The sequence below is a fragment of the Gastrolobium bilobum genome, unplaced genomic scaffold (assembly GCF_033153095.1).
Source record: "Gastrolobium bilobum isolate Gb01-03AN ecotype WA unplaced genomic scaffold, APGP_CSIRO_Gbil_v1 utg18003, whole genome shotgun sequence".
Lineage (NCBI taxonomy): Eukaryota > Viridiplantae > Streptophyta > Magnoliopsida > Fabales > Fabaceae > Gastrolobium > Gastrolobium bilobum.
The window spans coordinates 32745-47298 of NW_026895196.1; the positions used below are offsets into that span (position 1 = coordinate 32745).

A 14554-nucleotide genomic window follows, 5' to 3' on the forward strand; every position below is an offset into this window, starting at 1 on the left:
AAAGGGTATTTACTCTCATCATAAATTGGATTATCTTCCTAGATTAGATAGTCATCATAAATTTAGTAATCATCAAAATTGGATTATCATTATAGATTGGATAAACATAAACTGAATTATGATTATAGACTTCAAAGTCAAGTATGTCTATCTGAATATGGATATCTTGAAAATTTGATGGAATACCATGCCATACTCCTCGACTCTGTTGGTTCAGACGTCCCCCTCTTCATTGTTAGATACATCCTCTAATTTCATTTCTTTTTTCAGATTGAACATCCAACTTTGTTTGCAGAAATCGTCGCTTAAAATCTTGAAATTTCTTACTCCGTGTTTGCACAAGTCGTCACTCCAAAACTTAGATTTTCTTGCTTTGCGCCAGCACAGATTATCATTCCAAATCATGGACATGTCATGATTGTTCGTCTTTTGCATGGACAAGTACACACCCATTACCATCATGACTTTTCCATCCATGACCTCTACGATTTAGTTCAGCCATTGGTTGAAAGCAAACTAGTGCTCTAATACCAAATGATGCCAAAAACATATAGAAAAAGTAGCTAAATAGAAGAAATTGAAATTAATAAAAGAGAAACTCTCTGTTCTTAATTATAAGTATCAAAATAACAAAATATTCAACTCTGCAATAGAGGTCTTAAGCACCATTTTATAGATTAATTACTAATTAATTCAAAATTTTAAATCCTCGTAATAAAGAAAATTTTCGAAGAAAATTATAGGCGATACCTTCTAAAAATTAAGAAAATTTCTAAAAATAAAAATAATTAATTACAATTAATTCATTCAAAATATATTTCAAATCATGTCAAATTTTGTTGCTTTCCTTTTTTCTATCGAAGATATTATAATTAAATCTCTGCTTTATTTGAACTTGGATTCAGTTGTAATTTGTTAGATTTCAAATTAATGCTTATTTGAACATGCAATTCATGCTTAATGGATTATAATTCTTTTTGACTCCAAATTTTTTAAATCAATCCATTAATTAGTAGAGTCATGCGCAATAGTCCAGTAAGTGTATTGAATCTATTGATGACATTATCATATATATATATATATATATATATATATATATATATATATATATATATATATATATATGAGGTAGGATATTCTTACATCAGTGTAAGAGTTAGAATACTTACACTCAATCTTGAGCATTGATCCACTTGTATCCAATGGCTGATCATTACTAAAAAAATTAGAGCCCTTATATATAAATGGGATCAACGATCAAGATTAAGAGTGTAAATTCTTAACCCTATATATATATATATATATATATATATATATATATATATATATATATATATAGTATTTACTTGTAGGCTAAATTCCTGATGAGAGAAATTTTTATGAAATACAAAGTTTAGGTTTTAGAAAATATAAATAACAATATTGATTGAATGAATGAAAAACAGGTAAAATTAATAAAGATATAATCATAACAAAATCGATCTATCTAGGAAAACATTAAAGAAGCGTGAAATCTCAAAAAATTACGAGTCTAATATATATATAGTCATGTAATCTAAAGAAAACACACAATCAAATATTTAAGGAGTAGCTTGCCAAAATTTCTGAGCTTGTAAAGAAGTTACCTACAAGTAAACAAGACTATTCCGTGCCTTTCAAATCTCCACAGCACATAGGCCATATGATGCAGAAATCATTTCCCATTATTCAGACTTGGAGTTATTGTTTCCGCCGCATTATATATTACCTACTATTTTTTATTTTTTTTGGAATATATATTATCTACTATTAGAGCAACACAAAATGAGCACTCTACGGTTTGTGGCTTGGTATTTTAATTTTATTTGATTGTTTAATTTTTCAATCTCACTCTCTTCCTAGCATTTGTTAAGATTTTTTTTTTTTATTAAAGACCAAAATTATACATACACTTGACACTACATTTATTATCACTTTACTGAAGATATGAGTTAGAGTGGATAATAAGTGATGAGATTTGAAAATTGTTCACATGTTTGTGCACTATCAAATTGTTCAGAAAATAAATGAAAGAAAGTTATTTACGTAACTACTAGTTATTATTAGTTAATTGCAAGAAAATAATTGAAACAATTAAAACTATAGTCTATAGGGATGCATTTGTAAATGACAAATGGTCAAATCGAAAAAAAAAGTGTTTACATATTTTATCCAATCAATAAGCAAATAAATAAATAAATAACAAAGTAAAAAATTACAGCTGGTAGCAAAGATATACCAACCACCACAAAATAAATAACTGAACATGTGATGTCCTTTAACAAAATGGGCAAAAATTAAGACCTACAATTGTTAGCATCATAAATGCTTTCTTGTTCTTCCAAGGCAGCAACCTCCCATTTCCAAGAGAGTGAAAACAGATGAGAAATCAAACGTAACCCCATACCAAACCCTCTTAATTGCCAAAGTTGTGGACAACATTCTTGAGGGACCCACATACGCATGGTTTGATGGATTACATAGGGTGTGTTTGTTTCAAGTTTTTGAAGAGGATTATTGGTAATCCTTCTTTGGTAAATGTAATTACCACGTTTGGTAGAAGGAATAAATTACGATTCCCGGACATCCAAGGATTACCGGTAATTTGATTTATAAAGAAAAATCACTATTCAGATTACCAAAAATAATATGGTAATTCAGAATACCAAGCAAAAGGAAGAGCACAACAATAAATTTTGAGACAAAAATACACCAATACACATAAAAATCTAGACCCAATCTATCAATTACAAAAGTAAAAATAGTTTGGGGTTATTTTTGTAAAATAACCTCATATTCCAAGTCATATTTCGTTCTAAACCAAATATGGAATCAGTAATTTTTACCCAATATTCCCGGTAATATTTTGGCGAACCAAACACCTTTTTCGTAAGATTCCAAGTAAACTCAATTTCTACTAAATTCTCATTAATCATGATTCTCGATCACCAAAAAATTTCTCCTGTACCAAACACACCCGTACTTACAGCAAACACCTCCCATGCTCATCATGCTAATGTTGATTCTTATGTTTTCACCCTTCACGTTTTCCTAAGTTTAAAAAAGACCAAATCGTGGATGTGTGAAAGTTTTTCAAGGTTCACATCGAAGGGGCAATGTGTCATGTGTGAACAAACTGTAAGCTTTCTCATGGCCAAATTTGACAAATACTAATAGATAAACTGCTTGCGAATCACATTACTTTTGGTAATGGTGCCAACTATATAATCCATGACTACGCTGTGACAATGGCATTTCATTACATTATTATATCCAACAAATACAAATTATTTTTAAAAAATATGATGTAATAAATAAATTTGTAAGAATATATAAAATAATATTACTCGATTAATTTGGTTGAGTGAATAAGATCATAAGGGTGGGATGGTAAAGTCAATTAATTTTTCTTCCCAAATTTTTAACATTGATTCAATACAGTGGTCTATGTAGCACTGTTACCGACACGGGACACGAGACGCGATACGACACGACACTACGATACGTTAATTCTAAAAAAATGTTAGATTTCACACGTTAAGACACGTTTTGATATTAATATTTTTAATTTATGTAATGTATACTATATTTAATATTTAATAATTTAATAAAAAATGAAACTAAACTTATAATATTCATCAATTTTGCAAAGAAATATAAGATATCCCAAATATTTATATTAAACTCAATAAAATGATAATCGTAATCTAACGAATCTAATTGTTAGAACTAAAAACTCAACACAACGCAATTTTTGAACTTTTTTTGAATTTCTATAACGCGTGTTGGAGTGTCGGACACGACACGTTAAAATTTTTGAAGTGTCGGTGCTTCATAGACAGTGATAGAGTGAGCGAGGAGCCCGCGGATGTTCACTCTCTTTAAATTTATATAAATCTTTGGAAATAAACATTATTTTTGATTTTTTAAGTATATATCTAATGCTCACCACCTTTTGAAATTAAAAAAAAAAAATCTTTAATTTAAATATAACTTTTATTTTTTTTTCACATAAATAACTAAAATTAGAAGAAAATATTTTCATTATAATTTTGTGCCTTGAGAAAAGAAATTGGTCGACAGAACCCCAAGCAAGACAGAAAGAGAAGGTGCACATGAGTTAGTTAGCTGTTAATTTCATTAAATTGAACCAGCAAAAGTTAGGGACTCTGTTTCCAAGTCCAAGACTCTATTTAACTTAAGCCGCTCAATTGCACAACCCTGATCTGATCTGATCTGGGACATAAAACACTGCCAAACTAGATCATAACAATCAAATGGCAATCACCAACACCACCACCACCACCAACACCAGCTGCAGAGTGGTAGCTATTGTCAGTTTAGTCCTTGTGCTAGCATGTTATGGCGTATCTGCTCAGTCGACTCCAGCGCCGGAAACAGCCACAGCTCCATCCCCAGCGGGCATTGACTGCTTAACAGTATTAGCAAACATGTCAGATTGCCTAACCTTCGTAGAAGATGGGAGTAATCTGACAAAACCAGACAAAGGTTGCTGCCCTGAGTTCGCAGGGCTGGTTGGTAGCAACCCCATCTGCTTGTGTCACCTTCTAGCCAAACCTGACTCTATTGGCATCAAGATTGATATCAACAAAGCTCTTAAGCTTCCTTCTGTATGTCGTGTGACTACACCTCCAGTCAGCACCTGCTCAGGTAAACTTCATCATCTTCATAATATAGGTTAGGTTTTATTATAATTTTTGTCAGAAATTCCTTCTCGTATCGTTTTTTTTTTTCACTTCTAAATCATGGAAAGGCGTGATTCCTATACTATAATAGTTGCTTAATTAAGGTATAATGAACAGTGTGCACTAAAAACCAGGAATCAAATCTAGCTGTCTTTAAGGTGGTGTTTAGTTGGGAGCTTTTTAGCGGATATCTATCTTTTGCAAGTATGACTTTTAGAAACACCACGTTTGTTTTAACGTTTTTTCACCAAAAACTCATCTATCAAATTTGTCTAGATTTATGATAAATATAGATATCTGCACTTTTAGAAACCCAATTTGAAGGTGGGATTTTTCGAAAAACCGGTTATCTGGCTTTTAATGCACTGTTGATTTCATAAAGTTACCTAATTTTTTCAGTAAAATTTTTCTCCACTAAACAACTTTTTTTTACATTTTTCTATCTATCTCATTTTATCTGTCTTTCTAATTATTTCTCTATCTATCCCATTTTCTTACTATTCTAAAAATATTTCCCGAACGAAACGCCCCTAAAGAATGGGGATGTTATAATTCTTGGGAGTGGAAATTTCACATGACCCGGTGATTGTAAAATTTCTGTGTGTATCTCTCATTTTACAAGTATTAAATAAATAGATCCAATTATCATTAATTAAGAAAGAGATACATACAAAAAATTTCCCCTGATCAGATTATGTGAAATTTTAATGTGTAATTTTCAATTTATTATCTATAGTCGTATCGATTTTTGTGAAGTAATGTGCCCACATCACCACCACACGGCCAGAACCTTTTCTTAAAATGGGCGAGGTTAAATTGAATAGGGCGAGTGGTACCATTTTTGTACAATTTAAACTCAAAAAACTAAACAATTTTTGTAGTAACTTTATTTTAACATTTTCAATTTTGGTTCAAATTCAAATGTTGTTGCTTATCCTTAAAATAATTGTACTATTTCAAAACTAAATTTATAAAAATTCCTACTTTTACGTTCTGGAATCTCAACTTCATCAAAGCAACTGAGTGGGCTAGTACAGCGGACTACTTAGGACCACTAATACCAATTTTTCTAAGCTTAAATTTTAAATTCTAATAACTTTATGCTCATATCTAAAAACAAAAAATACATACCAATTTTACACGTGTGTCTCTGTTTTTATTTTGTTATTTTTTTTATGAATATGAACTACTGTCACAAGAGTAATTTATCTATGAATTTCAATTGTGACAATCACATAAATATTTCAGGTTTAATATGTACAAGAACTTTGAAGATTGTAATTTGTAATGTAGCTCAAATTAAAAATATTAACAATTACATTCTTTTAATATAATTTTTTTATAAATTTATTTTAATACACATTCAAATATAATTTACAAAATCATATTTAATACGTATTTTACCTTTTTACTCCTTTAACATTTATTTCCATTCTAATGCTGTTAATTTCCAGCTCAGAAGTAGCTTGTTTGTGTAATGTAATGCTGCACATGCACACATGACTGATATTGTTGAAATTTAAAATTGACAATAAAGCCGTCGAACTACCAACCTCCCCTTTGCCAACCGCCAACAAACAACAGCAATAATAATGCAATATTACCAATAGTGATAGCTTGGACCCAAAATAACTATGACAAACAACTCAAATTCGTTTACATGGGGTGCATGCCAAAAATATTTTTTTAGTTTGAGACACAGAAATGATAAGAAATAATATTCCATTATATCGATTTATTTTTTAAAAAATAAATCGATAATTTAGGAACACAAATTGACATAAATAAATAAAAAATAATTTATTTGACACACTATTAATTAAATATATTCATAGTAAAATGTGCTATAATAATTAAATACACATTATTTATTAAATATAATATTTGTTAAATACATCACAAAAACTCTTTCAAAGAATAAACATAAAAAAAATAATTAATGTTGTATAAACAGTATAATTATAAACATAAAAATACATTGTTTACAATGTTGTGATTACTTCTGGATATGATTAACTACTATGTGATAAGATCAAATTACTTGAATTTTGATGCATCTGCATCAAGATATTGTGCATGGTTAATTAAAAAAATTATGTAAATAACTTCACTTATTTTTAAATACTTAATTACTGGCGCCGTTTACATTTGGAAAACATTAGTTTATTTTCCATCTTAGGTATTTCTATATAATCCAAAGATCAATCTTTAGACTTGTTCTATCCATGATTAATGTAATATCGAGCATAGAAGATTCTTTGCTTATGTATGTTGAATGACATTTCAATTTTGTTTTTCTTTCTCACGATGCCACAGTTATTGGAGTTCCTGTGTCCTTGCCTCCAACAAGTGAAGGTTCTATATCACCAAGTAAGTTTTCCATCAGTTTATTGTTTTGTTTATTAACTCTCCATGGATCCTAATAATGGAAAGTCCTCTTTCTTTATTTCTGTCTTTCTTCTTCTTTTTGTAATAAACTTCCCTGCTTTTGTGTTTCCGTATTCAACTTTTTTTTCCTGATTTCCAAATAGAGCACCAAAATGTTATAGAATGACTTATTTATTCAGCTACAAAAAACCATACATTTATTTATTTACTTTTTTACTTATATGAAAAAATCTAAATTCATTAAGGCCGAATAGTTTAGATTTAAGTGATTTGTCTAACAGGGCTTATGGCACGTGCTATAGCGCTTCAGAAATATTGTGAACATCAGAACATCAAGGCCCCAAATTTAACTCCACAATTGGGTTCTACACAAGGCTCATTATTAGTGGTATAAACGGGTTAGGTCGGCCAACAAGAGTCTACGGCCTAGCTTATATTAAGTCAGATTTGGCCTATTACAAATAGTAAAATAGTATAGATCTAAATTTTTAAAAAAAATTATTTAAAAAACAAGTTATAGACTTTTTTTGTATATGTCGGGCTTATAAGCCTTCAGGCCGGTCTATATCATATTATTTATTTTAAATAAAATAAATAAAATTATTATTTTAATAATTTTGAATAATAAAGTGATATTATTTTAATTATTCTTTTAATTGTTGAATGTTTAATAAGTTTACACAGGCTAACAGCCCTAGGCTAAGGTTATAGGTCAGGCCAAACTTGAAATTTGGGGTCTACACAGACTAATAGGCCAGACTAGACTCAATATTTTTAACACAGGCCTAACCTATTTAAGTAAAAGCCTAGCTTATTTATACCCCTACTCATAATTAATATTCATAACTATTTAACCTTTCTGAGGTCACTCACCCTTTTTCTTCCTACGAAAAAGGATTGAGAGTTTATACTAGGGCTTTTAACTTTTTCTTTTACGGGAGAAGTTTCAACTTTGCTGACCCAAAATAAGATGAGTCTCATTTTGAAAAAAAAATGACACGCAAAATGAATTGAATGTGCCATAAGATGACACTAGTGTTTTTCCCTTATACTATATATGATAAAAGTCATGCCTAACAAATTGAAAAATAAAATTGACCCATCCATTTAGATTTTTACTACGTCTAAATTTATCTTCTTGTTTTACTAAGTTTGTATTTTACCTTTAAATAGCATTCCTAATAAGAAAAACATTTTTAACTCATTTACAAAATTTATTATGCTATTAAAAAAATAGTTTTAACCCAAAAAATTAAAATTGAGACTTTTATAATTGAGATTTTTTTCTTTTTTTTCTTTTTTTTTTTGTGAAAGCATTGTATATTTTTTTTTAATGTGTCCTCTAGGCAAACACAAATGAAAGAAACGTTTCTTTTAAACAACTTTGTTATGCCAATATAGGTTTTGCATCTTACGGTTGCTACTAGCTTGAGATTGCCTCAGTGCTGACTTAATTTTGTTTCTCTAAATATTAATGAAAGGTTTGGCACCAGAAGGACCAGCCAGCAGTCCTTCAAATGGAGTTGCGGCTCCTAGTCCAGGTATGTCTGTCGAATTTTACGCATCATATTATTATTTGGAAAATACGCATCATATTATTTTAAGTACTGATATATGCACAAAAAACTTTAATACATTTATTTCACAATATATCATCTTCTTTCATTTCTTTTTTCATTCTCTCTCCATCACTTTTTCTAAACGTCAATGGGTTATATAGGATTTGTGAGGTTCCATAGTTTTTCTGTCTTAGTTTATTCCCTATTATCTTACGGGCGTGAAAAGTATTACATCATTAAAGTTTAGTTGATCACAAACCCAAGGAATTGGTTTAGCGGTCGTCAAGTTTATTATTTACTGATGGAACTCAAAATATTCAACAAGAAAGATAACAACAATTGAATAGTAAAATACTTCCATTATCTCAGATTTATCACAAAGACACTAAAGAGTAAGCGTAGGAAAGGGATAACATGAAATACAAAGAAATAACAAGTAAAACACAAAAAGATCTCACTCAGTCTCAAGCCAAATACCTAAGCCAAAGAAATCCCAAGAGATCCTTTCCCAAAAGTCTCACTCCAAATATTCTGAATAGATTGCATAATCAAATCTCACCATAAACATCTCTATTTATACTAATTCCTAACTAATGGGCTTCATTATTTTATTGAAGGCCTATCAATACTCCCCCTTTAAAATTCACCTTATCCTCAAAGTGAAGAAAGAGGATAGGTGATGTGAGAAAACATTCACCAGGATCCCACTGCTCGAAGCATATTGACCCAATTAGCAATTGCAACATTTTCGTTTCATGAATCATATTATCCAAAATCCATCCAACGACAACGAAAATATCATATTCAAGTTGTGTATCCTCCTCTATCTCTTGGGAGAATAGACGAACACCATCAGGATAAAAGAATCGCATCGTGTTGAGCTGTACAAACCCTGACCCACCAGCTCTGTGTCTATTTCTGGTAGTGCTTAGTTGCTCTTCTGGTTGGGCTGACTTTATTGTGCCCCATTCCAGCTTTCCTCAATTGGCTGAACAGTCAAGAGGGGGTTTGCAAGTACCCATAAGCTTGTCAAGAGGAGGGGAGTTTGAAGGAACCTGGGTTGATGAATTTCCAGTGTCACACATGAACCAGAAGTTGCGCCGCCTTCGTTCCGCCATCTCCGTTGAAGACAGTCGCCAGAATCGTATAGTCCTCCGATCATCATTGTCGTCTCTGTCAGTTTTTCCCGCTCTGCCGTTTCCAGTCTCGCCTCTTTTTTTTGAGTTGCACCCTACGTTGTAGTTGCCTTTGTTGGGTTGTGTTTGCATCCCCTTGGTACTGATGGGGTTAATTAAATTGGGCCCTCTATTGTAAGGCCCATTACTAGACTCAGCCCCTTCCCCATTTGTTTCCCCAATTAAATTATAGGACCGAGTCGTGATTGCAGAATGTTGACCCAAACCAGGCCCGTTTCCAATAAAACCACTTTCGCCCCAACCGGTCACCACCTTCCATGCGACCATCATCGTTTCTTCGCTTCTCTGCACTTTTTCTTCATCAGATCTGGCTTCGTCTTCTTCTTCCTCTCCATCTTCTTCATCTCCCTGCACCTCTTTTCCTTTTTCTCCCATTTCTTCTGCTGTATTTTCTTTTTCTTTTTCTGCTTTGTTGGCTGATGTTGTTGTGTCTTCATTTGCTTCTTCCTTTACAATTTCCACCCCTTTTTCAATTATTTCTGCTCCTTCCATTTCTGTTTTATCAATTTCTTCTACTTTTTCTGCACTTTTATTTTTTTTTCCTTCTTTTCTGTTCTCTGATCCTGCGACTTCTTCCTGCTCTCTTTCTTCTTCTTCTTTATATTCTTCTATTTCAATTGTTTGTTCGTGTTTTGCTTCTTCTTTCAATCGAGCTACTCGTTTTTCTTCCCAAGCATCCATGATCTTTAGCATCTTCCGCAGCAATTCCATGACATTCTTCATGCTGGCCTTCTCCATTGCTTCAAGATATCTGTTGGTTTTGTTTTCCATTTTTATTTTTTTTTGTAGATCTGGACCAGAAAGCACCCCTAGATCGGAAGTGCTCTGATACCAAATTGATGGAACTCAAAATATTCAACAAGAAAGATAACAACAATTGAATAGTAAAATACTTCTATTATCTCATATTCATCACAGAGACACTAAACAGTAAGCGTAGGAAAGGGATAACATGAAATACAAAGAAATAACACGTAAAACACCAAAAGATCTCACTCACTCTCAAGCCAAATACCTAAGCCAAAGAGATCCCAAGAGATCATTTCCCAAAAGCCTCACTCCAAATATTCTGAATACATTGCATAATCCAATCTCACCCTAAACTATATATTTAGAAGCATGTTTGGGACATTTTTTTTAAGTTAAAAGTTATTGTTAAGCTAATTAAAGTTAAATTTTTTTTTTTTTTAAAAAAAAAAGTTAAAAGCTGTTTGGTGATTATATAAAGCTACTATGAGGATTTGAAGAAGAAAAGATGAAATAATTTGTTATTATGATGAATTATTAGGATAAAGAGTAAAATTGGTAAATATAAATTTAGATTAGGGTGAAACTAAAATAAATGAAAATTCTAAAAAGTTAGTATATATCTTTAAAAAAAACTACTCTTAGAACTTTTAGTTTTTCTCTTTTTTATTCATTATATCAAAAATACTCTTTTTATAATAAGTTTTTTTGTAAAAAAATATGTTTGGCTTTATACTTATAAGGAGGAAAAAAAAATTAAAAATTAAACTTCCCAAAGAAGTACTAAGTAATTTTCTTTTCCTTAGAAAATCTTTCTTAAAGAGCACATAGATGCATAATTGGGGATGAATCAACTTATATAGGTATAAATTTTACACATATTATTAGTTATTGATTCCACTCTTTTCTTTTCTTTTTCTTTTTTTCTTTTTGTATAACGATTCCACTCTTTTCTAACGATACTAATTTATTGATCATGTGAGCTATTAGATTCACGTGGAATCAACAGTCTAATAATAAAAGTAAGACCTTTCACATTTGTGCAATTTGATAATTCACCAACATAATTTGTTTTTACGATCATATAATGGTCAACGAAATTGAAGCCATATATACCCGAAAATGCCTATATATATACTTCAGTGTAACTAGTTGAGCTGTTTGTTTTTGGAAAACAAAATCATTCAGGTGGTACAAGCCCTTCTTCTGACGAAGCTGCTGCCAGCCCGTCTGAAAACAAAAATGGAGCTTCAGGCATTCAAGCCTCTACCAGGACTTTCATTTTTGGCTTGTCTACTATTTGTATCTCCATATTCTTCTGATTTTACACTCATTTCTCCGTGTCATTAATTTCGTAGATCTTTCATTTCTTCATTAATTGTATGTTGTAATAAGCTGCTTGGACTGAAGCTTTTGTTGTAGCTCGATGCACTCTTCCAATTATTACTGATATTATCAGTCAATGACTCACTTTAATTAGAACCTTTTTTTTGTCTCCATCACAATTCTCTACAGAGTGATGTGTGCCTTAATAAATGTTAAGGAAAATAAAAGTAGCTAATATAAATAATCTAAATGCGATTAGGTGTCCTAGTGTGTGTAATTGCCAAGATAATAGGTTCAAGAGCGTTCTCTCGTAGTACATTGTTCAAGGAGTGTTAATTAAGCAAGAATGTAATTAGTAAATAGATAATTGGGGAACACATAATGGATGATGCTATTCACTTGACATACAAGTAATAATTACAAATGATTGTAGAATATAAAAAGTTTATCCACATTTCAACTTAATAATATTTAATTGGCAATGGTCATGTTGGATAAACTTCATTTGAGGTCTCTTTGATATTAAAAAATAAACTTGACAAATGAATATCGAATAAGTGAACATGTACAATGCAAGTCAAAAATATGATAACAATCATTTATTTAGTAAGTCCAAAATCTTTAAAAATGAATACACATATAATATGGCTCTTTCACTTATTAGGGGTTTTTATTTTTTTAATTTATCAATTTGATATTTGGTTCAAAGTATTTATGAATGGGGTCATTTAGTGCCTGTTTGGATCCTCTTTTTTTTAAGCTAGAAGCTACTTATAAGCATAAGCTAGGCCAAACAGGTTTTGGAAAAAGCTCTTATAATGAAAAGCTCTTTTTTCTATAATGAAGAAAAAAACTGAAAATTAAAAGCTCCTAGGAGGAGCTTTTTTTAAGCTCTTATCTGTTTTTCTTGAATTGTGTGCTTTTTTTTAAACGAAGCGTGATAAAGATAGAAAGAGAGATAATTTTCTTGAAATATGTGCTTTTAAGTAAATTTTAAGCTAAAATTTTCATGTAATTTTCAAACAGCTTTTAGCTTCTTTTTTTAAGCTATTTTTTTTAGCTTTAGCTTATAAGTAGCTTCTAGCTTAAAAATAAGAGGATCCAAACAGGCTCTTAGTGACGCGAGGGGACCTAGCGTCACTGAGTGCCGCTACCATCTCCCCGCGTCACTCACACTTTTTTATTTCTTTTTTCTTTTTTCTATTGAGTGCCGCCCCCCTCCCCTGGGGCACTCACAGAATTGTGCCAAGTGGCACAATCTGGTTACTCCTATTACCGTAAAACTTCGGAAAGCCATAACTTTTGACTCGGGTATTAAAAATAAGAGGATCCAAACAGGCTCTTAGTGACGCGAGGGGACCTAGCGTCACTGAGTGCCGCTACCATCTCCCCGCGTCACTCACACTTTTTTATTTCTTTTTTCTATTGAGTGCCGCCCCCCTCCCCTGGGGCACTCACAGAATTGTGCCAAGTGGCACAATCTGGTTACTCCTATTACCGTAAAACTTCGGAAAGCCATAACTTTTGACTCAGGTATCCAAATCAGATGATTTTTTTTTTTTGATTTCACATAACTTTTCAAGATCTACACAATAACACCTCATTTGATATATTTTATCTTCCATTAATATAGTTCAAATTTGCAACACTAATTACACTTTTTTACATATTTGAATTATGTTTGTGAGAGATAAAATATGTCAAATGAGATGTCATTGCGTGGATCTCGAAAAATTATGTGAAATAAAAAAAAAAATAATCTGATTTGAATACCCGAGTCAAAAGTTATGGCTTTCCTTTCCGAAGTTTTACGGTAACAGGAGTAACCAGATTGTGTCACTTGGCACAATTCTGTGAGTGCCCCAGGAGAGGGGGGCGACACTCAATAGAAAAAAATAAAAATAAAATAAAAAAGTGTGAGTGACGCGAGAGATGGTAGCGGCACTCAGTGACGCTGGGTTCCTTTCGCGTCACTAAATGACCCTCGTTCGTAAATTCTTTGGACCAAATACCAAATTGATAAATTAAAATCACAAAAAACCCCAATTGGTCAAAGAGCCCATATAATATCCCCTGCACGAGAACTATCTAAACAATATACGCATGACTAATAAAAATGTAAATAAGCACTTGACAAATCATAAAATAAAAGATGAACTACATACAAGGTTTGGGAGCTCATATTTCAGGTGCGCACAATATACACCGATGCAAGTATTAGTTTAAATGGGACTTTAGATAACAGATATCAAATGTGACCAACTAATCTACGCAAGGCTCTACGTTAGATTCAGATTCAATAAGCTTCAATTTATTTAGTGACAATGACTCTCTTACTTAAAAGATACCACAGATTGCCTGATTTGCTACCCAAGGACAATTTACTTGGGTACCATCATCAAAAGTTGAGTTGAGTTACTTAACCTTTGTGTATCACAATCTTATGTGATGTTAACAAGTCGTTTTGTTTCTCAAGCAATCACAATAGGATGTAGCAAGACAAACAAATTCAAAGATGAGTTTTATCTCAACGGAGCAAAGGCTTAGTTTTCAAAATCAGTTTGTATTAAAGACCACTTATATTACTTGGGTAAAAAAATTTAGTTTTCTTAGC

The 14554-nt window shown here is 31.6% G+C and overlaps 1 protein-coding gene across 1 annotated transcript; it reads left to right on the forward strand.

The window, feature by feature from the left end:
• Nucleotides 1-4173: 4173 nt before the first annotated feature.
• LOC133299164 (non-specific lipid transfer protein GPI-anchored 12-like) lies at nt 4174-12091 on the forward strand. The gene is made up of 4 exons (XM_061498606.1): nt 4174-4689; nt 7041-7094; nt 8594-8653; nt 11803-12091. Exons 1-4 carry the CDS (start codon nt 4296-4298, stop codon nt 11934-11936), a joined length of 642 nt encoding a protein of 213 aa, XP_061354590.1. The 5' UTR covers nt 4174-4295; the 3' UTR covers nt 11937-12091.
• The last annotated feature ends 2463 nt before the right edge of the window (nt 12092-14554 follow it).

Excerpts from the sequence above, each read along its gene's own strand:
- LOC133299164 (XM_061498606.1), top strand. The coding sequence starts at position 4,296 with ATGGCAATCACCAACACCACCACCACCACCAACACCAGCTGCAGAGTG. Across the intron at positions 7,095-8,593 it reads TGAAGGTTCTATATCACCAA|GTTTGGCACCAGAAGGACCA; the intron begins GTAAGTTTTCCA and ends TATTAATGAAAG. Across the intron at positions 8,654-11,802 it reads AGTTGCGGCTCCTAGTCCAG|GTGGTACAAGCCCTTCTTCT; the intron begins GTATGTCTGTCG and ends AAAATCATTCAG.